At 48.4% G+C, this 27,754-nt stretch overlaps 1 protein-coding gene across 13 annotated transcripts in view; it reads left to right on the forward strand.

The window, feature by feature from the left end:
• Positions 1 to 27,754, forward strand: part of LOC124095914 (uncharacterized) — an 83,031-nt gene that overhangs the window by 33,313 nt on the left and 21,964 nt on the right. For 12 of the 13 annotated variants that reach the window (XM_058580928.1, XM_058580925.1, XM_058580932.1 and 9 more), the window contains 4 exons: positions 11,475 to 11,564; positions 13,189 to 13,327; positions 16,129 to 16,223; positions 25,378 to 25,452. In XM_058580928.1, coding sequence (XP_058436911.1) covers positions 11,475 to 11,564; positions 13,189 to 13,327; positions 16,129 to 16,223; positions 25,378 to 25,452 — 399 coding nt within the window. The remainder of the gene's footprint in view (positions 1 to 11,474; positions 11,565 to 13,188; positions 13,328 to 16,128; positions 16,224 to 25,377; positions 25,453 to 27,754) is intronic. The other variant, XM_058580931.1, reaches the window with a different exon arrangement.

Below are 27,754 nucleotides of genomic sequence, written 5' to 3' on the forward strand. Positions count from 1 at the left end.
AAGATAGTGAACTTCAGAAAGCTTAAAAGAATTGAATTATGTATGTTCTGCATTCTGACCACCACAGAACCAACTAGAAATCAGTAACAGAAGGATAGCAGGAAAACCTCCAAACACAGAAATTAAATCATGTGATCCTAAGTAACCCACAGGCCAAGGAGGAAGTCCCACGAGAGAAGAATGCATTGGACTGGATCAAAATGAAAATACAACATATCAAAATTTGTGAGACAGAATTTCTCAGCTAAAGTAGTGTCATGTGAGAACTGCGGAGCAATAAATTACCTATTAAGAAAAAAAAACCCTCAAATAAATAATCTAAGTGCCCACCTCCACAAATTAAAAAGAAGATTGCAAAAAAAACTCAAAGCGTGCAGAGAAAAGGAAATGACACGGACAAGAGCAAACACCATGGACCTGAGAACAGAAAAACAAGGAGCTGATATTTGAAGAGGTTAACTAAATTGGTAAACTGTGAGGAAAACAGAAAATGAGTTAGAATACCAGAAATGAAATGAAAGATACCACTACTGAGCCTGCAGACATTGAAAGGGTAATATTATCCACAACTCCACACATATAGATTTGAGAACTTAACTGAAATGGACCAATTTCTCAAAATCCCCAAATACCAGAATTCACCATGAAGGAGATAATTGAAAAAAAAAAGTTACATTTGTAATTTTACTCCCTGCCCCCAAAAAAACCATTCTCGGTGTATATGACTTTGCTGGAAAATTCTATCAAATATTGAAAGACTAATTAACATAAATTTAACTGTTTTTTCAAAAGGTAGAAAGGAACAAACATCCCCCAACACATTTCATGAATTTAGGATTAGCCTGATATCAAAATCAGATGACACAGGAAAAGAAAACCACATCTCCCATGAAAATACACAGAAACCCCTAATAAAATATTATCCAATTAAATTTATTGTTACATAAAAAGAATGTTATACCACAACCAAGCAAGAGTTATTTCCAGGTATACAATCTTAGTTTGGTACTTAAAAATTGATCTATTTAATCCACCAGGTTAACAGGCTTAAAGGTCACATGATCATATAAATCAATGCAGAAAATTGGACAAAATTTAACACCTATTCAAGATAGAAAAACTTCCTGAAAATTAAAGTACTGGGGAATTTTCTTGATAATAATCTCAGCAAAAACCACATGCTAATGTTATGTTATGGTGAAAGATTGAATGCCTCTAAGATTGGGAACAAGACAGTATGTCTACTTTCCCCACTCTTTTCAACATGTAGCTAATTCAATAAATCAAGAAAATGAAGGTAAAAGTTACATAAAGGAATAAATTAAAATACCCATGTAAAAATTTGCAAGTGCTTCAAAAAATGAAATACGTAGTTATAAATCTACCCAAATATGTCCTCAATCTGTACACTGAAAACTATGTAGTATTGATGAAAGAAACCAAAAGGTGCCTAAGCTACTGTGGAGACATACCATGTTCATGGATGTAATAATGGCTGCCATGCGTAAGCTACTGGGGAGAAATACCATGTTCATGGATGTAATGGCTGCCATGCTGAAGCTACTGGGGAGACATACCATGTTCATGGATGTAATGGCTGCCATGGTCGAAACATTCCCCAAACTTCATGTGTTGAAACTTAACCAAGAGTGAGATTGTATTAGGAGGTGGGAACTTCATGGACCTTAGAGTCATGAAAGTTCTGGCCTTATGGATGGAATTAGCAATCTTATGAAAGGATATGAGGTGAATTTGCATTTCCATCCCTTCTTCCATGGATGTAGCTTCTGTGCTCTCTAGAGGACACAGTACCCAGCACCAAGGAGCTTTCAGCAGACACTGAACCTGCCAACACCTTGATCTTGGATTTCCTAACATCTGGAAGCATGAAAAATCAATTTCTTTTTTCATTTTCATTTTAGTTTGTTATATATGACAACAGAATGCATTACAATTTGTATTACACATATACAGCACATATCTCTTTTATATTTCTGGTTGTACACAAAGTAGAGTCCCATCCTTTGTGTCTTCATACAGGTACTTGGAGTAATGATGACATTGAATTCCACTGTCTTTCCTACCCCTATACCCCCCTCCCCTTTTCCCTTTTGCCCTATCTAGAGTTCATTTAATATGAAAAATGAATTTATATTGTTTAAAAATTTTACAGACTGTGGTGTTTTGTTATAATAGCACAAATGGACAAAAACAAAGGCTTAACATATAATGATATCAATCTTTCCCAAATGGGTGTGCAGGTGTAACCGTTTCTAATAAAATGATAGTAGGACAGTTTTATAGATGGAAACAAGACTAATCAAAAATTTATTTTGAAAGGCAAAGAAACTAAGGTAGCTAAAATAAATTTGAGAAAGAGTGAAGGGGGAGGAAATGTGCCGCAGTCCGGCTGCAGCAAAATAGCTGGGAGGTGATGAGCAACTTGTGTAGATTGATACAGAGCAACTTGTGTACATTGATACAGCAGGAGTGGAAGCTGTTTATTGTAGGACAGGAGGGGTATTTATATATTCCACACAGCTTATCTTAATTAACATAAACTAGATACAGCAGTCAACCAATAAGGAATCTCCACACTTAATGGCTCGCTGGAGTCACCTCACAAACCACTCCCTCTGGCAAAATGCCAGGCGCCATCCAGACTTGTTTACAGACTTTAACAGAAATGTTATCCCGATTTTGAGGCAGGAGTCATCATAAAGCTGGAGACCAAGGCTGTGGATGATGGGAAGATCCAGTCAAGAGAAGACCCACACCATGTGTCCAGCTGACTTTACTCAAGGTGCAAGTGATTCAATGGGAAAGGCAGAAATGTTGCAGAGCAATGTGATATCCACAGGCAAAAAATGAACCCCAATCTGAATCTCCACCTTGCACAGAAGCAAACTCAAAGAGAACACAGATGAAATGCACACGTGAAGCTGTAAGATGTTTATCAAAAGCTCAGAGGGATGGCTTCAAAATGAAGGCAAAGATTTCTTGTACTTGGCCCCAAAAACACAATCCATGAAAAGAAAAATGTATATCTGTTGTGAGGACCTGTACTCCAGGTGGATTTTGTTTTGGAGCAGTGTCCCAGTAGATTGGTGATGTTTGTTGACTTGAGATCAGATTTTTATTTTATTTTGAAAAAGATTTTTTCTTTCCCCTAATAGTCTTAAGACTTCTAATGTTGAAAACTTGCACAAATTTGTGTGGAACACAACCTAGAGAAATGAAAACTTCATATTGCATAGAATGGATCCTAGTGTGATAGAAGAGAGAGAATTTTGGTGCCATTATCTCTCTCTTCATTGGTGGTTGGACTTAAATCGTGTATTTCTGTATCACAGTTTAAGCTTCAGTAAAGGTTTGCTTACTTTAAAAAAAAGGATAAAAATGAATTGAATCCAAATGAAAACGCTTTGCTCTGTAAAAACCCTACCAAGAGGATAACAAGACAAGTTACTGAGTGGGAGAAAATATTTGCAAGCCACGATTTGGTAGAAGATTCTTATCTGGAATCTGGAGAGGATCCGTAACACTGAGGTGTGTGGTTCAGGGGCAGAGCAGTGGCCCAGCAAGCACCAGCCCACGGTTTCATCCCCAGCACCACAAAGCACTGCCAGCTCTCAAAGCCCCATTTATGATGGCACTCATCAGTTTACAAGGGCGGATTCCTGGGCACCCAAACCCCTCCCGTAGGCCCACCTCCCAACTCTGGAGTTTTTGCTTCCAACACGAGTTTTGGGGAACCTCAGCAGTCTCTCAGTAAAATCAGGTTGTATAAGAGGAGGTTTCATAAGGAAGAAAGAAGGGGGAGCCTCCGTTCATTGAGCCCCTCCTCAGGGAGTCCTGAAGCCTGTGGAGCACCATGCCGTTCTCGGAGGCGCCTCTAATCAGTTGCTCTGTGCAGTGTGGGTGAGACCTGTGGCATGGCCCCGGCGCGTGAGGCAGGACCGGCGTGCTAAGAGAAAACGCAGCCAGTTCTCATCCACAGGTCACGTTCTACAGCGAACACTCCTGGGGAGCCCGGGTTCGGTTCCTGCCAGCCTCCGGTCTCAGCCTCTTCACTTGCTGATGGCCTTGTTTCACGTGTGCTTCCCAGCGATGGCACTCAAGCTGGAGAGGACGGGACACACCACGGCCCTCTTGCCCGCACTTGAGCAGACTCCTGGCCGGTGTGAACAGTGAGGTCATCGATACAAGGCCCAAGAATGTGAAACGTGGCAATAAATAGGTTGTACAGGATGCTATGGGAGCCAAGGGGAGTGTGTGGCCTTGTCCCCGCTCAGCCAGGAACCTGTGCTGGGTGACTCTGGCCGCTCTGCCTGCCTGTGAATAAAGCAAGAATACCCAAGTGTCGATGCCTGGGTTACAAATACCTTTTAGCAAGGAGGTGATTGCAAATGAGAATTGACTGTGTGTATCTTCCTGGGTCCATTTGGCAGGTGAGGGCAAGCCCTTGGATGCGTGTCATTATTTAGGATCTCAGAGGAGGGGGTGAAGCTGTCTTCCCAGATGTGCCTGTCCCCTGGGCCACCCAGGGTCTCTGCTAGTCCAGCCCACTCCTCCCGGCTGGGTGTGGGCTGTGCTCTGTGGTTTGCTTTAAGGAGCTTGAGCACACCCAGGCTAAGATGCTCCTTGAACGGAACCTCCTGTGGAGAACAGAAATGAACAACTAGCTCGTGACAGTTAGTGGGCGCCTGTGGTGGGAAAGCCGCCCCGGTGACCTGGGCCCTCACACTGCAGGTATCTTCATCTCATTCACTCAGCACATACTGACGGAACACCCCCTGTCCTCCACTGTCTCCCCAGAGAAAGAGAAGACTCCCTGCCTTCCTGCAGCTTAGTGTGTATAAAGGAGAGATGGATACTCAAAATAGTAGATCAGATTGGCGCATTGGAAGGGGTGTGTGTTGTGGGAAAATATAGGGCAGGTTAAGAGGGACTTAGGATTTAAGTGGGAAGATGAGGGTGGGCTGCCCTGAGGGCAACTCTGAGAATGGGTTGACAGGAGGGAGGAGCAGGTGCCAGGACCCAGGGCACAGGGTGTACAAGGAACAGTCAGCAGGCAGCACAGGGAAGAGCGAGGGGCAGGGTAAGCACTAGAGATGCCCGGTCAGGGGACAGGTGGGACAGTGTATCTGCAGGTGCTGGGAAGGGCCATGTCCTGCTCTGAGCAGGTGAAGAGCTGGTGCAGGGCTCCAGGCCGGTCATAACTGCACCTGCCTCTCTCCCGCCTGATGCTCCCGCGGGCCTGAGCCCACTGCTCCCAGGAAGCCTACCCCGTCTAGAGCTTGCCCGAGAAGCTCCACCTCAACACCCCCAGGACTTCAGGAAGCTACGGGTCAGCCTGGTGGTAAAGAGAATCCCACTCATCACAGCCACAGAGGCGCTGCCCTGAAGTGGGAGGCCACTCACTGGGGGCACTGAGGACCCTCCACCTGGGCAGTGTGAACTAGCCCTCCCGCCCTGGGTGAGTCGTCCCCTCGAGCAGACGTGGTGAAGCCAACAGGCATCCTTCTGGGAGCCCGGTCGCTGCACCTATGATTAGTTCAGAAGAGCTCGTGTTGGAGTAGGACGGGTCCCTGCCTGGCACAATGTGACTGTGTCCCTGTAAGAAGAGGGTGATGTGGACACACACAGAGGAGGCCACGTCAAGGCACAGATGGGTGATGCGGAGGGAAGACAAGGACTACCGGCCACAGCTGGAGCTGGAAGAGCAGCTGGAGGCTGGCCCTGCCCGTGCCTCGGTCTCAGACTTCTGGCCTCCAGAACCAAGGGCCACACAGTGCCATCCCCTCCCAGGGCACAAACAGCTCTCCATTGGCCTTCCGTGTGTGCGTGTGCTGTGGGACTCCTACAAGCACCGGGGTTGCCCTCCTCTCCACAGTTTGCCAGAAGAGCCGGCTCTGCTCTGAACTGTGAGAGGTCTTGCTGTCCCTCCCCTCCCCCATCCTGGCCTCCTCCCCCCCACACTTGGCACTCTCCTGCCCACCCCCTGCCCCACCTGTGCACACCTCAGCTGACCTCAGAGTCTGGTGTGGTCACTCGCTGTCCTTCTGGGCCTTCCTGTCCTCCTGTCTGGGTCCCTCACTGCCTCCTGAGTGTGTGGGAACCACCCTGGCTCAGAGCCTTTGCCTGCTGGCCCTGGGCTGGGATCGCTGTCCTAAGGGACAGCCTTTCCTCACCTGATCACATCTGTGCTCATGGCTGGCTCAGGATGTGCCTGGCTGGGCACCGTCCTTCCTCTTCTCAGCCTCCCTGGGCGACCTGCTCCAGTCCTCTGCCACCTGCTTTGTCTCCTGTGCAGCTCTGGTCACTTCTAGAGGACTAAGTAACTCACTGCTTCTCCGCCTGAGCTCCAGGGGCAAGGAGTCGGTCTGCTTTACAGGTTTTGTTCACCAACATTTCCTAGAAGCTCAGAAGAGCACATTTCACAACTCTCTCTCTCTCTCTTTTTTTTTCTTTTTGGGGCCACAAACTGAACCCAGGGGTGCTTAACCACTAAGCGACACCCCCAGTTCTTTTTATTATTTATTTAGAGACAGGGTCTTGCTTAGTTGCTTAGGGTTTCCCAAAGTTGCTGAGGCTGGCCTGCTCAGCCTCCCGGGTTCCTGGATTGGGGAACCACGCCTGGCCACACCTACTTTTTAAATGAATGAACAGGTGAGTGCATATGAAACAACAAGAGTTTTTCTAAGAAAGTCTACAGGCAGAATCAATACCAGCAAAACAGCCATATGACCCACAGCGACCTAAAAATGTAGTGCAATCCCTATCAAGATCTCCATGCCATTTTTTCATAGAAATTGAAAAAAAAAAACCAATTATCAAAGTTGAATGGAATCAGAAAAAACCCAAATAGCTAAAGCAATCTCCAGAAAAAAAGAACAGAATGGAGTCATCACACACCTTGATTTCAAAATATATTAAAAAGTGTTAGTTATAGTCCAATCCCAGCACGGGTATGAAAACACACCGAGCAATGGAACAGCATAGGGAGTCCAGAAAGAAGCCCAAGTTTAGTGGCAAACTGACTCTAGACAGAAGTGCCTAGAACACACAATGGGGAAAGAACAGTCTCTTCAGTAAATAGTGTTGGGGAAACCCACCGTCCACAGGTGCAGAGAGTGGAATTGGCGCTTATCTCACAGTTTACAAAAACCAATCCAAAGAACTGAAGGGTTGAACAGAAGGTGGGAAGCAGCAGCTCCTAGAAGAAAACCCAGGGTGAAGCTCCACAGCTGTTCTGACAGTGCCTTGGGCAGAACTCCAACAGCACAGGCAGCAGGAGCCGGAGAGGGGAGGAGGAGGCACCAAACAGAGGGGCTTCCTCACAGTGAGGGGGACAGCAGAGCCAGCCACAGAGAGGGGAATCGGTATCCAGCCTGGTGAAGGAATTCAACAAGAAAACAAAGGAACTGATTTTAAAATGGGCAAAGGATGTGAACAGACATCTCAAAGGAAGAGATATGAAAATCTACTCCCACCTTTTACCACCAGGGAAATGCAAGTTTAGTCGCAGTAAGATGTCACCTCACACCTTTCAGAATGACTGCTGAGTACAATGCATGCTGAAAGGGAGGTTCTCTGCCCTGGGAGTCGCTGTAGGGAAAAAAACCCAGCGCCCTGGGTCTTCAAAGGGCACCTTTCCTTGGCTCCAGTCTTTATCCCCAGCCCCACCAAGGTCTTTCCAAACCCGCTTCCTGTTGCAATGAAGAAGCACCATTTCTTTATCCAGTAAGACAGACAGACCTGTCCCTGTCTGTGGCCCTTTGTGGGAACAATGAAGTCTTAAGCATCTGAGACCTAAGATAACACTTGGATCTCTGGTCTCCTGTGGGGTCCTCGCCCTGCTGGGGCCTGTCCTAAACAGATTCTGTACCACACAGCCCTGCTGCTCCAGACTGGGGTGGGGCCCTCAAGCTGTTGTCAGGAACCCCACAGGTGATTCTGATGCACATTCAAATTTGGAAACTAACAAACGCCCTGGGGAGTAGGAGGGGTAATTAAATAGTCACCCTAAGACTTTGAAGGAGACGTCTGCATCTTTCAGAGAAATTGATGTGGAGATCATTCCTAAGTCACTGGGCTCTGGACCTACTGGAAGTCAAACTGGGAATCCATTCCCAGGCACCAGATCTCCCACCTCCCCCAGCACCGCCTCCCTCCCACCCAAAGCACCTTGATGGGATTAAAAATACACCCAAAACTTTTCTGTTTGTAGAACCTAGTGTCAAATACCGGTGTCCTCGCAGGAGGCACATTAGCATTTGATTAGTATGTGCATAGAAAGTTGTCTGAGCCCAAATACACAAACTGGGAAATCAAAGAGGGGCCCTCACACCTTTTGCTGGCCTCATCCTGAACATTTATTTGTTTTAAAACAACTTCCTCAGGGAATTTCCTTCCGAAAAGAAACTCGTCTCCATTTTAAAGGAAAATGACCCCCTCTTCCCTACTCCTTAACCAGTTCTGACAGTGACCCCATAATGAGAGGGGAGAAGGTGGCAGCTGGCATTTTTCTTGTCCTCCTTTTTAAAGCTGCAGTGAGACTGTAGAAAACATCCTCAGGAGATTTAGAAGCTACAAAGGACTTGAATTTTTATATGGAATTTATCCTAATACCTAGCTAATGCTTGTGCTTTTGTGCAGAGAAATAATTAAATTAAAATGCAATAAACGTTGAACCATGTTCCTATGAGGAAATAAAAAAAAAAAAACTTTTAACAAAATGTTTACAGCACTAAGGAATGGATTTCCTAAAGTTTCATCCTATCAGTAAAGTTTAAAACAATCCTTACTGAAAGTAAAAGCAGGAAAAGATCATCCTCTAATGCATAGGTTTAAAGGACTTAATAATATTCAGCAAATATTTATGTTGGTATATAAGTTTTTGATAATTCTAAAAAATCAAAATGGTTTTTTTTTGGCAAAAAAATTTCTCTGTCACTGATTTATTGAAGATCTTAATGGTTATAATTAAACTTTTTAGTGACTCCATTCTTCTTATGACCAAGAATATGAAAAATACAAATTTTGTACACTTTTAAAATCAAACTAACTTTAGAAATCATTTCATCTGATTTTCAATTCTCCCAACAAAGGAAAGGAGAGCTGTTTGGGGGTGGTGTCTGGCAGCCGTGGTGAGGTGGCACAATCCCAACTCCAAATTTGCTTCCACCCTTTGCTGTCTGTCTGAGCAAGATACCTCAGAAATCACTATTTTTTTGTAAACTTACTTAACAAATTTTAATGAACAAAGTTGCTTTCTTGCTAATTAGAGGTGAGTGGGATCAAAGACAAAGGCACTTGCAGTGTTTACCACACCCAGGAAGAGCTGGTTTCCTAGCTGACTAGTCTAATTGAGGCTCCACCTGCACTGATTTGTAAAACCTTCATGCAGAGTTTAAAGTCTATGCTATGGCACTGTGGAGGGGAAAGCTGAACTTGAGTACCCTAAATTTTAGGTCCTGTTTCAATTCAGAAGATGTATTTGGGTGGGAAGAGGAGTGGTGGCTGGTGGTCTCCAGGTCTTACCTTCCTGAGGGCCATCTCACCACAGTTTCCTGTCTTTTCCAAGCGCTAAGCCTAAGGACTTTAGTGGGTGGTGGGTGAAGAGAGACTCTGCCTCACACACATTTTGAGGGACTGAACAGAGTTTATATAGCTCCGGCTACAGTCACAGTTGGAGTGAATATCCAAGTGAGAGGGTGACTGGCCATGTGTTCACACACCTTAACTAACGCTAGAGGGAGAGGAAGATAACAGGAGAAGGGAATGAGTGGATCTATAAGGGCTCTCTGTAACGGGGGAGCAGGCGGGAGGAATTCTCCAGGCAGTTCAGAAGGATCTTTCACAACCCTGCACATATATTACTGTGATATTGTAAATAAAAATCATTAGGGAATCTAAAATTTTAGCTCCAGAAGAGACCATCTAATCCAACTACTTTTATTGGAAGTTTTAGCCTCAGGACCAAAATCGTTGCTTTAGAACTAAAAATAAAACACACATATTATATTAAATTCATGAGTATTTGAGTTCTAGTGCAATTAAGACCAGAGAGAGTAATTCCGTTACAGAAACTCAACCACACTATTCCAACTTTAATGTTTATGGCACAACACATGACATATACAAGTGAAAATGTATTTTCACTAATTTTGAGAGAGACAGACTGACAGAAACACACACACAAGAGCAGACGTTTACTACAGTTTCTTTTGGGATCATTTAGTTTAAGAGCTTTTTCTTTTCTTTGTGGTGCTGGGGATGGACCCTAGAGCCTCCTGAATGCTAGGAAGTGCTGAGCTTCACCCCAGCCCAGGGTTATTTAGTTAAAGCGACTTGTTGTCTCTCCTCACATTTAACCAATGTATCAATTACAACAAATTTATGATTGAGTGTATTCTCTTCTTCCTGCCAAGGGAATTTATCACATATAAGGAAATCAATCATAAGGAAGCAGTCCTCAAGTCTTGGGTAATGCTTAGGGAATACCTGCTTCCACAAATATCTAGTGTAGACGAAATGTACCCTTAAGCCACTTTCCCACGTACTTCCTAAAATGTTCAAGACCAACAAGCATAAAAGGCACAGCTCTGTTGGCAGTCTCTCCGCGCCTAACCCTGCTCCGTGTGTGGTCCGCAGCGGTCCTGCACCAGGCTGGTGGGATGCTCAAGGACCAAGAGCCCAGGAGCTGCATCCTTGTCGCTGCCGCAGGGACGCAGGCTGACCGCTGGGTGTCGCTGCTGTGCGAACAGCGCCGGGGGTGGAACCTGTGCGCAGCAGCCTCCGATGCCGAGCAAGACCGTTTTCTTACAAGAGTTTAGTCCGGAAAGTACGAGGAGGTTGATCCTCGCAGGACAAACCGCTGCTCGTTAAAGGAAAACAGTTTTTAGGAGTGGTTTGTGGCTCGAGGCGCTGCGCCTCGGGAGCTCGTGGTCATTCCGAAAGGTCGCTTTTTAAGAGAAACAACCTCAAAAGACTCCCTGGAAAATGGGTCGAGCGCTTCTTCGGGGCTTCCTCCCAGTGGCTGGTCTGCGGGTGGGGAGACGCGCGGGAGGCCCCGCTCCTGCCGGTGCAGCGTCCCCGCAGCCTGCACGGTGAGAGGGGACGAGATCACAGCACCCCGAGTCCCGCGCTCTCCCCTGAGTACTCCTAGGGATGACATTCATTGCAGCTTCTAATGACACAGACTTGAAGGGGAACAGAGGGAGACTACAAACAGGTTTATGGCCTGCCAGCGGGGCTCTGGGCTCCAAATTGCCGGGCTCGGCAATCCCCGGTCGTTTCCCCGGCGCGGGCGGGGCGCGCGGCGGGCGGCGGGGTCCCCGCGGCGCGCTCATTAGCGCCCACTCTCCTTAATGGCTTCCTGTGGCTGGATGTTTACTTGTCATTTGTTTGCAGCCTTGTTCCCAGCTACTGATCCCAAGACTGACCACCTTTTCTGTCCTTGTTTGAAGCCGGTGCCCGGAGCTGTGCCAGTGACCCCGTGCAAAGTCGCGCCCCAGGCCGGGCGCCTGAGGTCCCCTCCGCGGGCCAGCGTCTACCTGGTAGGACCGGCGGCGCTGCAGGGCCGCGCACAGTTCTCCCGGCCTCGGGGGTCTGCGGGTCCCACCGCTGTTCCCACTGTGCGTGCGCTTTACCCTCGGACGACCCGGGAACCGGGAGCCCAGCCCCGAGCTGGGAAGGCCTTTCCCGGGAGCCCCTCTGCCAGGGCGGAGTGGGGGCACGGCCCGCGGCCTCCCAGTTCCAGGACCGAAGGGGAGACCCCAAACTCCACCACCCCGAGTCCGCCACCCCTCCAGGGACTGCCTTCTGTGCAGAAGGCTTGGGTTGGTCCTGAGCCTCGCAGAGACCTTCCTGTCGTTTAGACGTTACTGTTTGAGAAGGATGAAAGCGCTTCCTGCGGAGGGAGGGAGGGTCGGGCTGCAGAGGCCACCTCCCTGGTGTCTAAGGGATTCCTCTCGCCACATAAAACCAGATCACAAAAAATTCTCGTGTCTGCTCTAGAATTGTCTCATTTCTCGGGATGGGGGCAGCCAGACAAGTGCTGACGCAGGCTACTTTCTTCATCAAACAGCCCCCATCGGGCTTTCTAGAGTCTTGGCCATGCCTGGTTTTATTCTCGACTTTGTTAAGGAGTGAACTTCTGGCCAGGGGCTCCAGGCCAGAACGAGTCACGGGTGCCAGGGGCCAGGCGCTCAAACTGCGCTCTGAGCTCTCTATCCAATCAGGTCTCACAAGAGGAGACTGACCGAGGTGGATCTGGAGGGTCCAGTTTACCTGCCCCTCAGGAAGTCCCTACCCCCTTTGGAGCGTCCAATCCAGGCTCTCCTCCTTTCTTCACCTTTTCTGTCTGTGAAACAGCCTCCCCAGCTCAGTTGCTTGATTCTAGAATTAAAAAATAAAAGCCATTTAGATCCACAAATTCATTGTAATTTTGACTTCTGACAAACTGAAAATGGAATGGAAAATGAGACCCTCAAATTCTAAGTCCTGGGTGCCTGAAGGGGTTCTCCTGGGCTCACTGTTTAAAAAAGCTACCTGACATGTCCACAGGTGGTTCCCAAATCTGGCCTTATCAGTTGGAGACGTGCCCCAATGTCTAGGACATGAATTTATATTTGAAAGCGGTGAGGGTCCTGATGTCTGTTTTCTGCTAAACTGGCAAATAGGTGTTTTACCACAAGCAGGAAATCCCTGTGTGGCAATCAGTTTAGAGTATGACAATTCAAGACTCCCCAGGTCAAAGGAGATACAATTAGAAAATGACTTTTTAGGGAAAGGTGTCTTGCTCTTTCCTCCCAATGTCCTCAAACCCGTTGGCCCCTCTTTTCTCCCTTAAAGCTTCCTTGTTGCCACCCCAAGGTCCCCTATAGTAACCTCGAGTAACTCTAGCTACCAACGAGAAAAGAACAGTCTGCCTGTCTTCAGATGGTCCCCTTTAATTTTAAACCCATTATTTAGGGACAGAGACAGTTGAAGGTGTGGTGGAACTTTGTGGGTGTCAGTTGCTATTGAAAGTAACTCTTCTCTGAACAGATGAGCTGCAGGTTACCCAGACATTACACTCCAGGGCTTAGTAAGAGGACTTCAGTGTTTTAAATCATCCACTGATGTATCATTTGTCATTAAAAATATCAGTCTGATATATTTGGTCTCTTTGAATGTAAGATTATAGGGTTGCAGAATGAACTGACCAGATGCGGAATCTTGAAGAACATGAGTGACCATGAAGAGTTTTGGAAGCTGGTTCAAGAGGAAGGTCGCGGAACAGAAATCAAAGAAAAGCTCCAAAAGATAAAATTTAAAAGTTTGTATATTTCCTGTTTTTTATTGTGGATTTTTATAATTGCCTTAACATTTTTAGCCCTTGGTTCTGGGAAGCAGTGATCCTGTCTCACAGTCGGGTTAAGATGGTAGGACAGCTGGTTTCTAAAGATTTCAAGGCCGTATGGGTTTTCATAATAAAATAGGCACTGGGGACAGTGGCTGTGTTTGCTGGTTGCCTTCAGTGCTCCGACCACACCACCAACCAGGGCTCAGAGGGACAGGCCATGCACCTTTTCCTCAGGACGTTTCCAGGGCTGCTTCTCACCAGAGTGAAGAAATTCATTTCAATAAATGAGGAGTGTTTACTTCTTGCCAAGAACTGTGCACAAACACAGGTGATAAATGGCCTAAAGGAGACAAAAAAAGTGTTCCCATGCCGCAGTCTGGCTGGGCACAAAATCACGAGCCACTCACAGCCTTGTAGATTCAAACAGCAATTCTTTATTCCCTAACTGTCACCGGCACTCTACACGCACGTTCTGGGCAAAATCCACCCTCTCCACCGGGCTCTGAATCCCAAATACTCTCTGAATCCCGGGAGAACTCAACGGGAACTCAAGTCGCCTGAGGCAGCAGGATACGCCCTATTCCCAGCAGGAATCACCTTAAACCTGGAATGGCCCTAAACCCCGATCCGCCCTAAACCCTGATCCACCCTGGTCCTTGAGCAAGGTCACCTTTCATGCAAAGTCACTGCAAATGACCTGGGTCCACCATGGAGAGTCCTTCCTCTAAGCAACATGGGGTAGGCGGACAAGGAAATTGCCATGTGTTGTACCTACTTAGCTAGGGCTCTCAGCATTCCCAAAGAGGCTTTGAGCAATTGAGAATGTGAGATTTTAAAGTGGCCGCAGGAAAGTTTGTAGGTTAGATTTACTTTTGTCGAGAGGTTTAACAGACAAGAAAGCCAGGCCGTGGGTTCCACCTCAGCCGCATCGGTTACCCTTTGAGAGCATACTTTTTAGCTTGTTATAGGTTTTAAAGTATTTGTGCCTATGAGATGTCAACAGCCTGAAGGTCAGTGACTCTCAGCCCCACTGACCAGGGTGTGAGTGGGCAGTGTCTCCCTGTGGCCGTGGCTTTGGACCAGAGCCCACTAGAGCTTCGTAGAGCTGGGTTAGTAAGCACTCCCTTGTCTGAGGTTTGCAGTGTTCTGAGGTGAAGGCCCCGTGGGTTTGTTACCTGTTCACTCTGGTCAGGCACGGAGCTGGGCAATGCTGGTACAGAGGTGACCACAGGCTGATTTCAATCTTCTTCTCAGCAAAATACTTTCAGGGGACCATGATCTTTTACCTTCGTACTGGGCTGCTCCACCTAGGTTCTAGTTTACGGCAGTGCTCACCCCTACGTAGCGTTAGCGTGCTCCCACGAAAATGTCTAAAGAAACCTGGGCCAACGTGCAGATGTCCTAAGCAACAGCATGAAAAGTTAACTTCCAGAGAAGATCGAAATGAACATTGTTAGTTGAGTGACTTTTTTTTTTTTTTTTTGAGAATGGAAAAATCCAAGTGAAGTTTTTGGGGTGGTGTGTTAGAGCAAAAGGGCCAGTGGCTTTTTTCGTGTGTGTGAGGAATTCCTGAAGGAGCCAAGCTGCTCCTGCTGGGTGACATGTGGAAAGCCACCAGAGCCCGCCAGCTGGAGCAAGGCCAGTGGCCTTGGAGCTGGTCACTTCTGGCAGGTGGCTTTGTGTTTTCTCCGTGAACCTCTGATTTGAAGGTGCTATCAGGATGGAAAGCCATGGGAACTCAGAGCCTGTGGATCTTTCTGAATGAACACACAAGCTCGGACCCCTGAACAAAGGCTTTAATTACTTGAAGAAGGTAGAGAACTCAAACATTCTCAATGTTGAAAGCATAATCGTTTGGAGGTAAATAGGTCTTTTCCGCTGCCCATTCAGAAGCTCGTCTGCCTTCAATGTTGCTCTTGGCCACTAGTAATTGTTGTACATTTTACAAGATTACTGTGAGCTGGGCATGGTGGCACGCACCCATAATCTCAGTGACTTGGGAATCTGAGGGAGGCTGAGGCAGGAGGATTGCAAGTTCCAGGCCAGGCTGGACATCTTAGTGAGACTGTCTCAAAATAAAAAAATAAAAAGGGCTGGAGGTGGAGCTCAGTGGTAGAGCACCCCTGGGTTCAATCCCCAATACAAAAAAAAAAAAAAAAAGAAGAAGAATGAATTAATTAAAGTGGCATCTGTGCAGTTGCACCTGGAGCTCCCCATATCCTTTGCTTATCGAACTGTGACAGTCAAGGACTGAACCTAAATGTCTAGTAGGAAGAAATCTGAGCCTAGAGAGTTTAGAGACCTGCTCATAAATATTCACAGAAGAAAAATAGCACCAATTTCTAGGAAATACAGGACTTTTATCCAAGTAGGTGACTGAAAATGTTGTTCACTATAATTTTGGAGTGTTTAAATATGTAAAGCATGGTTTGAGTCTTCGCCAAAATGAAAAAGGTCAGCTTTCTCTAGAATATTATGAGTTAATAATCTACAGTAAAATTTTTGACTTGGAGATGATGACAAAACTATCCACCAGCATTTAAGTATATAAATAATACTGAATGCTGAAATTCCAAAAAGAAAAAAAAATTCATAGTTGAAAGAACTGTAAATTCCCAGGTTTATTACAGATTAAGAATTTACTGTTCAAACATTGAGCTGGATCTTCAATATTAAGTGTTTATCTTAATGTGAATTCACATTCTTTCCTGCTTATACAGAACTGAACAGTAGTACAAATTGAGCTTCTTGATACCTCGCATATCTCTCCCCAGTGTTGAATCCCAGGCCTCAGGATGCTCCTAGGAGAAGGGAAGCCAGGCCACTGGTGGACGCTGATCGCCAGGACAGGCTTTGCCGGTGGAGACAGGTGAGGCTGCTCCTAGGGATGAAAGAAATGTTCTCTGACATTGCGTTTTCATTTCTGTTAGGGGATGATTTCATGTCTACTATGTCCCAAGCTTTTTTGTTACTTAGCATTAAAAATATTCATGTGGTGAAGTGAATGGTCTAACGGGCGATTTTGAATACTTATGGCATGCAAAGTAGTATTTTGCATCGTCCGTGTAATTTCATTTGGAAGCTGTAAGGCAGGTGTGTCTGGGGAGAGAAAACCTGGTGAAAATGACTCCCAGGGACTGCCAAATCACCAGCTGGAGACTCATGTGTGGGAGAAAGAAAACCAGGGATTCTTGTTCTTTATTATAAAAACCCAGGTGCAGTGGAGTTAGGGAGGATTCTACAGACGCAGCTCTGGTGGGAGGGTCTGCGTTTGTGGAAGGGAGGGCTCCCGCCCTGAGGGGAGCAGGTTTCTTCTGTTTCCAGGGCTGCCCCCAGGTGCCCAGCCCTGCAGCAGGAGGAAGGCTTCTGGTTGACCACGTGCCTCCCATCTCCCCAGTCCTGCTCATCCCCTCAGAGGTCTCCATTCCCCCCAGATGAAATGACCCCAATACTGAGGAACCACCCCATGAAGCTGGGGAGCCGCCCTGGAGCCAGAGACAGGTCTAGAAGTAGGAGGTGGGGTGAGTGCTGCACCTCTCCAGCTGGATCTCATCCTGCTGGGCTTTCTGCACACCCATCCTCAGCTGCCATGGTGTGACGGAGACAGCTCAGCCTTGGAGTAGGAAGGTCTGGCTTTGATTTTTGACCCTGCTCCCTAACAAGGGGCTTGGGCAGGGCCGCAAGCTTCCTGCGTCATTTCTTCACATGCAAAGGTGTGAGTGTGCTGCCTGTTTTACAGGTTGTGACCAGAGGAACCCACATGAAGGAGCCGGGTACAAATTTGTTTTAAAGATATACGAAGGCCCTGTGCTGTGGACATGTTGGACCTGGTTTTAGCAAACATTCCCCCCACCCCCAACATCCCAATGCATTGTCTGGGATTTGTTTGGGACACTTGCAGTAACAGGAGCTGCTTGGAGGAGGACAGGCTGTCCTCTGATCAACTCTGTTCTCTCATTGGCTGGTGCCCCAACCAGTGGACAGTGCATGAGCTGTGCCCTCCTGGGTGGCTGGGGAGGGCTGGGCCTCACACTAGGGTGTAAGGAGCACACCATTCTCAGTTTGCTAGAAGAGCAGTATTTGGGGGGAAGGTCTGTCATATGGCTGAAGACTGCTGAAATTTTGGTTTGCAGCAAAGAGTTGTCTTATGTACCTCATCCTCTGGGAAGAGGACCATGTGATCCCATGACTGCAGAGACAGATGTTCCATCTAACTCTCCTGGGTCAAAATAAATCTCGCTTTCTGAGCTAGGAAAGGCAGTTTTCTCAAATAATGTTGGACATGCATGGCTTGTGCACCTGATTGACTTTTGACCCTGAAAGTGATCACCACCCTGATTGTCTCTGCAGGTAGTAGAGGTAGTTAAAAGTGGCTAGGTGTTAATTATTTCTGGCTTCCCCCTGTGTTCAGAGAACTAAAACCAGTTTATTCGTCCACGTGAACATGCACATTTAGGGGAGGAGAGCTGGCCCGAGTGTGGAATGTGTTATTAGACTCAGGATACCTGGTGGAGGTTTCAGAGGGACATGTTGTCCTCTGTCTGTCTGTCTGTGCTGGGGAGGAACCCAAGGCCTTGCCCATGCTAGGCAAGCGCTGTACCACTGAGCTACAAACCCAGCCCAAGTGTTGTCCTTTATAAAAAAGAACATGGGTTGGGCTGGGAAGAGCTGGACACTTCACACCAGGAAGACGAACGGCCCAGCAGCCCTGGGAGACAGTGTGGGCACTGCAGGGCCCGCACCTGGGGTTCTCAGGTGTCCCACGCTTGTTCGCATTTTATCAGCTATTGTCCCTCAGACTGCACTGTGCCCTTCCCATGCCCACAAGTCACATGTTGAAGCCCTACCCCCAGCGTGACGATGTTTGGAGGTGAGTTTAGGGGAGGTGACGAGGGTGGGACCCCCATCATAGGATCAGTGTCCTCGTGAGAGGAGATGCCAGTGAACTTGCTGTCCCTCTCTGTGTGTGAGGATACACTGAGGGGGCTGCCATCTCCGTGGCAGGAAGAGCCCTCACCAGGCCCCAGTGGTGCTGGTTCCCTGGTCTCCTACTTCCTGCCTCTGAGTTGTGAGAAAGTGAATTTCTGTTGCTTAAGCAACCCTGTCTGCGGCAGTTTGTTGTGGCAATCTGAGCTAAAATTCCAATAAATGTATTTCATGTTTATTTCATATTTATTCAAAGTAGCTTCACAGATCAGAAATAGGGCCAATGGGAAGAAGTCACAAAAAAGTAAGGTTTAGTTCAGCATGGGGGTGTGTGCATGCTGGACTATGCTGACCTTTAATAATGTGGACACATATATAATACTAACTGAGTTCCCCCCATTGTGCCTCCCTCAGCCCTACAGGAGTTTGAGTCTGGGATGCAGATTCCTTAGGTAGAACCTAATATTCTGTCCAATTCAAACTGATTTAAGTACAGAGAAAAAACAACCAGAGGAATGAAAACACACAGTGTAAAAAATACATGATAGAGAAAAACTCTGTCAAGATGACTGTTTGAGAACCAGAGCCCCCACACAGCACAGGTGGTCACCACGCTAGGTCACAGGTCATCACGCTAGGCTCCAGCTCTGTAGCTTCTTATGCAATGGTGACATTATTTCACATAAAGAAAAACTGAAGGCCACAGTTAGATAAGAATTCTATAAGGATCTCTCTGTAATATTACAACGCTGTGGGGAAACCTTTGCTGCCTCCACTAACATCACGATCTCACATGATGTCCAGCGTCGTTCCTGGACTATCCCAGTTAATGTCTGTGCGCTGACATGTCTGCAGATTTTGAGAAACCCATTTTACAGGTGGGGAAAAAGAAACTTAGGACAGTCTGGTAACACCCTTGGCCAGGGTAGCCCAGTCTGCACAGTGTGGACCTGGATCCCAACCCGGCCTGCCTCCAAACTGTCAGGCCGGCCGTGTGTCACATTGCCCCAGAAGGGAGTAGGCAGAATTGCCAGGAATGTAGGACAGTGCCTATAGAAGCCCTTCTTGTGGCCAGTGACGGTGAGTTTTATCATGAAGATGGCCTGAAGTGACTTGGGAGTGACAGACCCTCCAGGCACTGCTGCCCACAGCCCACGGGCGGCTTCCCAGAATCCCCTCTGCAGAGGACCCTCAGGTGGAATTGAAATTAGTTTCGAGCCCAAGAGGGGCGGGTGCAGCTCACACCAAACTGTGAGAAAGCCCCTGCCTTTAATCTGGCCTGGCCTGGCCCGCAGGCCACCAAGCCCCTGTTTGGTCCTCTGCAGCCAGGTCCATCTAAGGCTGGAGGCAGCTTGGCAGTGTAGTCAGGAGCGGCGCAGAGGAGATTGTTCACAGGGAGGTGAGGAAAAAATACGACTGGAATGAGGCAGGCACTCGGAATTAAATCCAAAGTGAATCTAGGGGACCGCCCTGACAGTTGTGGACAGCAGGAGGACTTAGTGCCTGCAAGCCCAGCCTGGGGGAACAAGGACAAGCACAGAGAAAAAGAGGGCAAGGAGTGCAGGCCGTGTGCCCTGGAGGCACACCTGCAGCTGAGCTCCCCAGTTTCACAGCTTGTGCTTGGGCGGGTCCAGGTCGCCATGGACACCTCGTGGCACAGGGCTGTGGCTTCCACCAGAGACTGGCTCATGCCCGGATAGATGCTAGATGAGGTGTGAGGAGCACCCTGGACCTATGGAGTGGCTGGAACTGCCACACTCCCAGAAGGGGCGCTTGACTTAGGGCACTGTGAGCAGCGCCCCAGCAGCCTTTGTCCCCTGGGAGCAGCCACATTTCACCTGCAGACACAGGCGTGGTGTCAGGGGCATGGTCAGTAGAGAAAGCGAGATTCGATTGGGCATAAAAACACCCACAAAGCTCTGTCCACTGTGGGAACTGCCCCTTCACGGAGGAATGCTGAGCGCCTATGGAATCGCCTGGGGAGGGAGTGCCGATTGTCCTGAGCACCCCGGTCCCCTTCCTGTGCTCCTGCAGCAGCTGTGATGCCTGCCCAGGGCGCCTGCCTTTCACAGCTGGAGTCTTGGGAAACAGACCCCTTGAAGTGAAGAGCCCCAGGTTGGCTTCCCAGAAGTTCCTCGTTCTGAGAATGGGGGCTGGGGGCTGCCCGGCCAGCGGGTGCCAGGGCACCTGCCAGCCCAGCCTGATCTACAGGTGTGTACCACTGGCTTTGCTTCTGTAAAGCGCAGCCCCTTCTGGGAAGAGGCACCCCGCTGCTCCCCCCCCCCCCGTTTCTCCTTTGCCCATGGATTGCCTGTTTCCTACGTGGGTGGGCAGCCAACTGGCCACGGGGATCCAGGTGGTTCCTGGCTAGGCTACTGGTCACACTTTGGACTGGGAACCACTCTGGTGGTGTAAGATGAGATGGGTCATTTGGCAGCAGACTGAACCCCTTTCTGCCAGGCAGGTTGCAGGGCTCCTGAGCCTGCTGCACTCCGTCCCGGAGCAGAGGCCTCTCTCAGGGGCGATGATGCAGTGGATGGCTGAGCACGTAGGCGTGGGCTGCCCCAGCTGGAGCTGTGCACAGTGTGCTGGGGTGCATTCTTCACCATTACCATGACAGTTCAGTCCTGTGTGACCTTGAGCCCTGGCACGTGGTCTTGGGTTATCAGCCCCTGGGAACTTGTTAGAAATGCAAACTCTCAGGCCCAGTGCAGCTCCTGAATCCAGAACTTTGAGTTTGGGTTTTAACCAGCCGTTAGGGACTTAGGGACAGACCCAAGTTTGAAAGCCAGAGCCCTAGGCACTACCTCAGCTTGGGGGTTTAGATGTCCAGACTTAATTAGCTGTGGTTCTGGGCCTGTTAATGATAGGCTGTCTGACTTTATTTATTTAGGTACTGGAATTGAACCCTGGGATGCTCTACCATTGAGCTATGCCCCTAGCCCTATTTATTTATTTATTTGAGATAGGGTCCTGTTAACTTGCCCAGGCTGACCTTGAACTTGCGATCCTTCTGCCTCAGCCTCCTGAGACACCAGGATTATAGGTGCATACTGTCATACTCCCAGTCCCAGTTTTCCAACTCTTAAACAAGAACTCCTTTCAGATATTCAGAATGTTTCCAAGTGTGGTGGTGCATGCCTGTAATCCCAGGTACTCAGGAGATTGAGGCAGGAGGCTTGCAATCTCAAGGCCAGTCTGGACAATATAATAAAACTTTTTATTGAAATAAAAACAATAAAAAGGGCTGAGGATGTAGCTCAGTTTTAGAGTAGTTGCTTAGCATGCGTGAGGTACTGGGTTCAATTCCTAATACTGCAAGAAAAAAGAAACATAAATAGGAGTTTGTTTGACACATGGTAGATGCTCAGTAAAGATTCCTTGAATGGATAAATGACTTACAGAATGAATGACTGATGTTCCCAGTGAGGTGGGTGGGCTTCCCTGGAAACGTGCATGTAGGACTGAGGCCCCAGAGCCTGACAGAGAGACCAGGAAGGAGCATCAGGGACTGGCAAGAATCAGTCTCCTTCCCTCTGACAACTCGCCACCAGCATACCCGGCTGCCCAACGCAGTTGTACAAGAGAGTCCAAGTGAGGTGACTCTGAGACTTGAGGACTGTTCAGGTGGAAGTTCCTGTTTACAGGGACTTAACATTCCTCTCTCTAGTGCTGAGCCCTCTCTGTGAACATGAGGGTCAGAGACAACTCAGTTCTTGGGATTACACCCGATCCACCCAATCCACACTTTCTTTTTAAAAAGAACCTGAGATTGATGTTCCTCTCCAAGCAACTGCTGCAGGGCTCTGGAAGAACCATACAGAATGGCCCTTCCTGCTGTAAGAAGAGCCTCCTCCTGCTCTGTGCATGGAGTGGAAGGATTGCCATGCATTCTCTATGACAGGTGACACCGCCACTCTGCCTGCTCCCAGAGTCAGCACGCTGCCTCTCAGGCAGAGCCACCCACAGAGCAAGGCCCTCCTACCTCCGAGGACTGTGAGTGCCTAGAGTAGAATCCGAATGAGATCTGTACAGCTTCTTGCAAGGAGGTCAGGTTGAGCTACCGAGCTCTAAGACTGACCTTGCCCTCGACTTGCCCACATCAGTAAACCACGCTGACCCTTTGTTCAGGATTCACCGGAGCCAGGCTTAGACAGAACCATACGGCAATACCCCACCCAAATTTGAGCCTTCTTACACATCTGTGACCACCTAGGTCCAACCAGGCCCTCCTCCTGTGGAGTCTGTCCTGCTGCTGCCCTTAGCCCAGCACACAGCTGCAGTCCAGTCTCAACAGGAGAGCTGTGGGGTTGGGCTTGTCCACTGCTGTACCAGAATGCCCAGGAGCCTAGTGGAATGGTGGCTGAGTTTGGCTGGGGTAAGAGGGGGATCTTCTGTTGGTCTCCTAGGCTCAAGTATGGGACTGCACTTAGCTGTGAGCTGATGAACTCTAAGACCTCCAAGACAGCCCGAGGGTCTCTCTCCTCCTCTCTGTCCTCCCACACCCACAAGAGAGTCCAAGTGAGGGCAGCCAGCCTTTTCCACAGTGGCCCTCTGTTTTCTTTCTTTCTTTCTTTGAATACTGGCACTGAACCCACAGCCTCACACATACTAAGAAGCTACCTACCACTGAGCTATATCCCCATCCCCTCTTCTAAGAAAGAAGTTGCCCCAGCTGTCTGTCCCCATAATACCTGGATGTCACTTATGCCACACTCTGAGTCACAGCAGGGCACAGGGCTGGTCAGATGCCAGCAGAGGGGAAGCAGCCCTCATCTGTTGATAGTGTAGGCCCAGGAGGGGTTGCTGTGCTGGCCTGGCTGGGAGACACTGCCTTCTGTGTGCCCAGCTCATCTCTGGGTTTCTGCCCAAGCCTGCAGCTGGGCTCCTGTGCTGTAAAAGCCACAGGCTGATTTGCATGTATTCGGATGTACTGGTCTGGGTACTCCCTTGGCCTGACATGAGTTCCTTGGGCAGGAAGGCTTCTACACGAGCTCACTGTTGTCCTTCATGTTGAAAGGAGTGCCTGGCCTGTAGGCAGAGCTTCAGAGACAGGTGCAGGTTGAGTAAGGGAGTGTGGTGCACACAGGTAAGCCCACAGGTGCCGCAGTCTGGCTGGGCACAAATCATGAGCCACTGAAGCAGGAACAAACTTTATTTCTGAACTCCACCAGCACACTCCACATACGCTCTCCAGGAATTCTCCCCAACGCACGCGGCTTGTCCAGGAACCAGCAACCAGAAATATCCCTCCTCCGGCACTTCCCCAACCAATGGGAACTCTCCGGGAATCCCCGCGAGAGCTCAACTGGAACTCAACGGGAACTCAACGGGAACTCCGCGAGAACTCGCTGGCGTCACCTCTCGACCACTACTTCTGGCAAAAATGCCATGCGCCATCCCAACTCGGCTGTGGCCCTCAACACACAGGTTGGCCCTCTGTGGCCAGACTGTATCTCACAAACAGACGCTGAAAGATGTGGTATAGAGGGCTGGGGATGTGGCTCAAGCGGTAGCGCGCTCGCCTGGCATGCGTGCGGCCAGGGTTCGATCCTCAGCACCACATACAGACAAAGATGTTGTGTCCACCGAAAACTAAAAAATAAATATTAAAAAAAAAGAAAAAGATGTGGTATAGAACTGTGTCGCATACCCTGTTGGTCCCGGTGGGGCAGGGAGTAGGACGTGAGATGGAAAGCACTGTCCTGCAGCTGTGGGGTTGGGGAGGCTGCTGGAGGGGAGCTGTGGGCTGCTGAGAGGCCATGGTGACTGAGCCGGGTCTGGCTGACACTGACCCTGGCAGGTCTCTGTGGCTTAGTTGCAGCCAGGACAAGACAACAGGTGCTGTGTGACACGCAACACAGAACATGGGGGGCCGTTGTGCCCGACGGTCGTTAGGGTGATGCCGTGCTGGGGCTGTTTAGTAACTGCCTTTGTGTGTGCCCTACTGCAGCAGCTCCTCTGTTCCTTTAAACTAGTGTTGAATTGTTCAGGAGGACCCTGTTCCCTGAATCTTGCTGGGTTGTGAAGCACTGTCCAGGGAATTCCTCCTTTTTTTCTTGCTAGTAAGAAAAAACACACTAGTTTTAAGATTAAAATATCCTGGAAGTAATTCAGGAATGAAATAGTTGTAGCTCTTTCCCCCTTTGTGGTGCGGGGGCTGAACCACCACCTCGTGCCTGCGAGGCGTGAACCTCCCATCAAGCTTCACCCAGCCCCAGCTCCTGGATGGGTCTCCAGGGGTGATTCTGTCCTCTAGGGCCTTGGCTCTGGGGACAGTGTCAGATGCGACGTTAGGAACGTGCTCTGTGGACAGGCGCAGTTCACCGCAGGCGTCAGGCTGTGGTTCAGAGGCTGAATCTGGGCTCCTTTGCTCAGTGACAGGCCCTGAAACCTGTGAGAGGGCCTTACCTTCTCCACTCCTGACCCTGGTTTTCACTTCTTTCGAATTTTCACTTTTATGGATTCTTCACACTTTTAAAGCGTTTATAGCTTAGCAATGAAGTTCTGATTGAAGTCGGTTACATTACAACTAATTTTTAGTAGATAGTTCATATAGAAACCTTCATTTTCCTTCAGTGTAAGTGACACAATATTTGCTGTTGATCTATAGGAAGTAAAACCCTTTGACCTTCAGAGACGAAAAACAAAACCACACCAATTACATTAGATACAAAGTAATGAGACTTTACCCAGTTTTGAATGAATATGAAGTTGTAAGACAACTAGCTCAATTTTTCTGTCAATTTATCCCTAGTGTCCACATAGAAGGACATTGTCAGGCTCCAAAGATTATTTTCCTCTAAAAATGATACAAAATAACAACATAATTTAGGCAACTATTATTATTGGGCATTTGTTACATGCTGAGAATCTAGACCAGATATAAAGACTGTGTGTATGTGAATGGGAGGAAGTCATGTCGATTAACAAATATGTATGTTAAGAATATATTTTTTGTTCTAGAAATATTGAAATAATTGTAATATTTCTAAATAAGAGGTGTTTCATTTTTGAAACTGCCCCATGGCTTGTCCCACCTGGGATCTGGATGCCCGCCAACCATCAGGATTGAGACTGGCTATTGTTCTTTACAGACCAGGGCCTCTACTCTGGGACAGGAACCCTGTCTGCCTCGAACCCAAGAAGAATCTCAGCAACGACCTCTGAAGGTAAGAGGCACAGACTCTTCAGTGGCCTTGATATCTCCAAGTTACTGTCGACTTAATAACTAAGTTCACCAGGACTGTGGGGGTGAAATGGTATTCTCAGGACACTAACCATAGAATCTATGTTTGTGTATATGACAATGAGATTGTGTAAGCAAATGTTTTCTCTGTGAAGATGAAACTGGGGGTGTATTATTATTGTCTTTTCTTTCAGAAGGCAATATCATTTTTATGGGGGGGTGGGTGTGTCTCTAAAAACTAGATCCTTGCTTCTAAACTAAATATCACCCACTCAGCTATGTATCCATCCATCTACCCACCACACATCTATCTGTCTGCCCATCTGTCCATCCATTAAAAAGCACTCATTGGAGTGGGTTTCAAAATATATTCTGTGAGAGGTAGAAAGATGAACCAACTTCTCAAATGACTATCATTTTAGTGATTTTTTAGTATCTTTTGTACTGAAATTTGATTTGGGGGATTAGAAGGGGTGTAGAGTAATTTTTAATTGTGACAATGTATGTGCAGTTTAAGTTTCACTTTTTTAAAAACAAAACTCCTTGGTATGAGAAAATAACTAAAGGATCAGAAATAAGAGCCAATGAGGCCATTTCAGCAGGAACACTTTCCCTCTCCGTGTTTTCTCCCTACTTGACCATCAGCAATCCACTTTTCCTATTCTTGCTTCATCTTACTATAGGTGTCCTTCTAAAAAAAATACTCGCCCTAATCACTTCACTAAATGTGGAAGAAATGGGTAGAGTTACGGCTTTGCACAGATGTTTCTGAGAGGTTCTCTCTCAAAAAGGGGGCTTTTCAGGCTGGGGTGGTGTGTGAATGAGAAAGGCCACTCCTGGGGGGAGGGCCCTAGTCCTGGATTGCAGTGTGCAGCGGTGACACTTAGGACGGCTTCCTCTGTACTCGGAGCTGAGAGGGGTCAATCCCTGGGTGCTCTGACCGTAAACAGCCTTCAAGCACTTTAAAAAATCTGCATTTTGTGGGTGTCGGCACAATACACTCTGCCTTCCCTCCACCATCTGTGCTTTATGCCTGAATCCCCTTTGAACATTTGCCTTGGCTTGTAAAAACTGCAATTTATTTCACTCCAGGCTTCAAGGTGATATACCATTTTGCCAAATGCAGTTGTAGGCAGATAGTCCATTCCTAAAAAAGAAAACCTTCATTTTTCTTACCCAGACTTGACTTTTCTTGGTAAAAAAGCCACAGTGTAAATTTTAGGGAGTTTGCAGACACTTGAGGCCTGGTGGGCAGAGGTCACCTTTCCCAGTCCCTTTGATGACCCGCTCTTAGTGGGTGGCTCCCAGCTCTGGAATTTGGGACTCTGAAATTCCACATTGGTCCCTGTGGCCAGGAGTGGCCCCCAGATGGCCCCACCCAGTGTTCCCCCTCGACTCCAAGGTTGGGTCCTGGTGCAGGACAGGGGTGGTGTCTCCTTTCTGCCGTGACAGGGCTTTGCACTCTTGGCTTTGAGGTTGTCTTAGGAGAAAACCCACCACCCGAGGCCGGCTTGTGGCGAGTGCTTGGCTGGGTGGAGAGCCTGTGGGGGACCCGGGCCCTCGCCACCCATGGAATTCCTGCATGCGGATTTCCCACAGGAGGCTTCCCAGGACTGAGGGAGGGCCTGTGGGGCACTTGTCACATGGGTGACCTCAGATCCATTAAGACCTAGCATGGAAGGCCTCTGGCCTGAGCAGTTCCCCGTCTCACAGACTGGGCTGGAGCAGTGTGTCCCCTCCCCTGCCCACTGTTCCCGCCTCTACCCGGGCCACACTCACACCTCACCACCTCTGCCGACCTTCCGGGGCTCAGCCAGAGGACACTGTTCTTCTTTCCAGCTTCCCTGGGCACACCTGGTCCTTGCACAGGTGTTAGCTCCTCAGCGGAGTGGGCCCGCAGCTCCAGGCCCACCTCGGGCAGCACTTGGACTCTCCTCCGTGAGGACTGAGCGTCTTGTTCCTGAGCCCATCAATCCGCCTCTGCCCGCTAGTCAGCATGATTTCATACTCGACTTTGCCTAAGCAGGATCCTCCCTCTTTCTCTTCACCATCAGCCAGCATATCTGCTTTGGGACCCAAAGCTCCCTGGGCCCCGGGACACTTGTCTCACTGGGACCCAGCCTGAGAGGCATCTCCTTGGTTGCTGGGCGGGCAGCGGGGTTATGAGCTGTTGTTCTGGGTCCATCCTGTGCTGGGAGCCATTAGCCAAGTAGGTATGACAGTTTCCTTGCCAGCGTACCCCATGTTGCTGACATGTTGCAGTGACATTGAATGTAGGTGACCTT

Source organism: Marmota monax, unplaced genomic scaffold, assembly GCF_021218885.2.
Source record: "Marmota monax isolate L192 unplaced genomic scaffold, Marmota_monax_Labrador192_F-V1.1 WCK01_AAM20220418_F8-fsc00083, whole genome shotgun sequence".
In the NCBI taxonomy this organism is placed as follows: Eukaryota; Metazoa; Chordata; class Mammalia; order Rodentia; family Sciuridae; genus Marmota; species Marmota monax.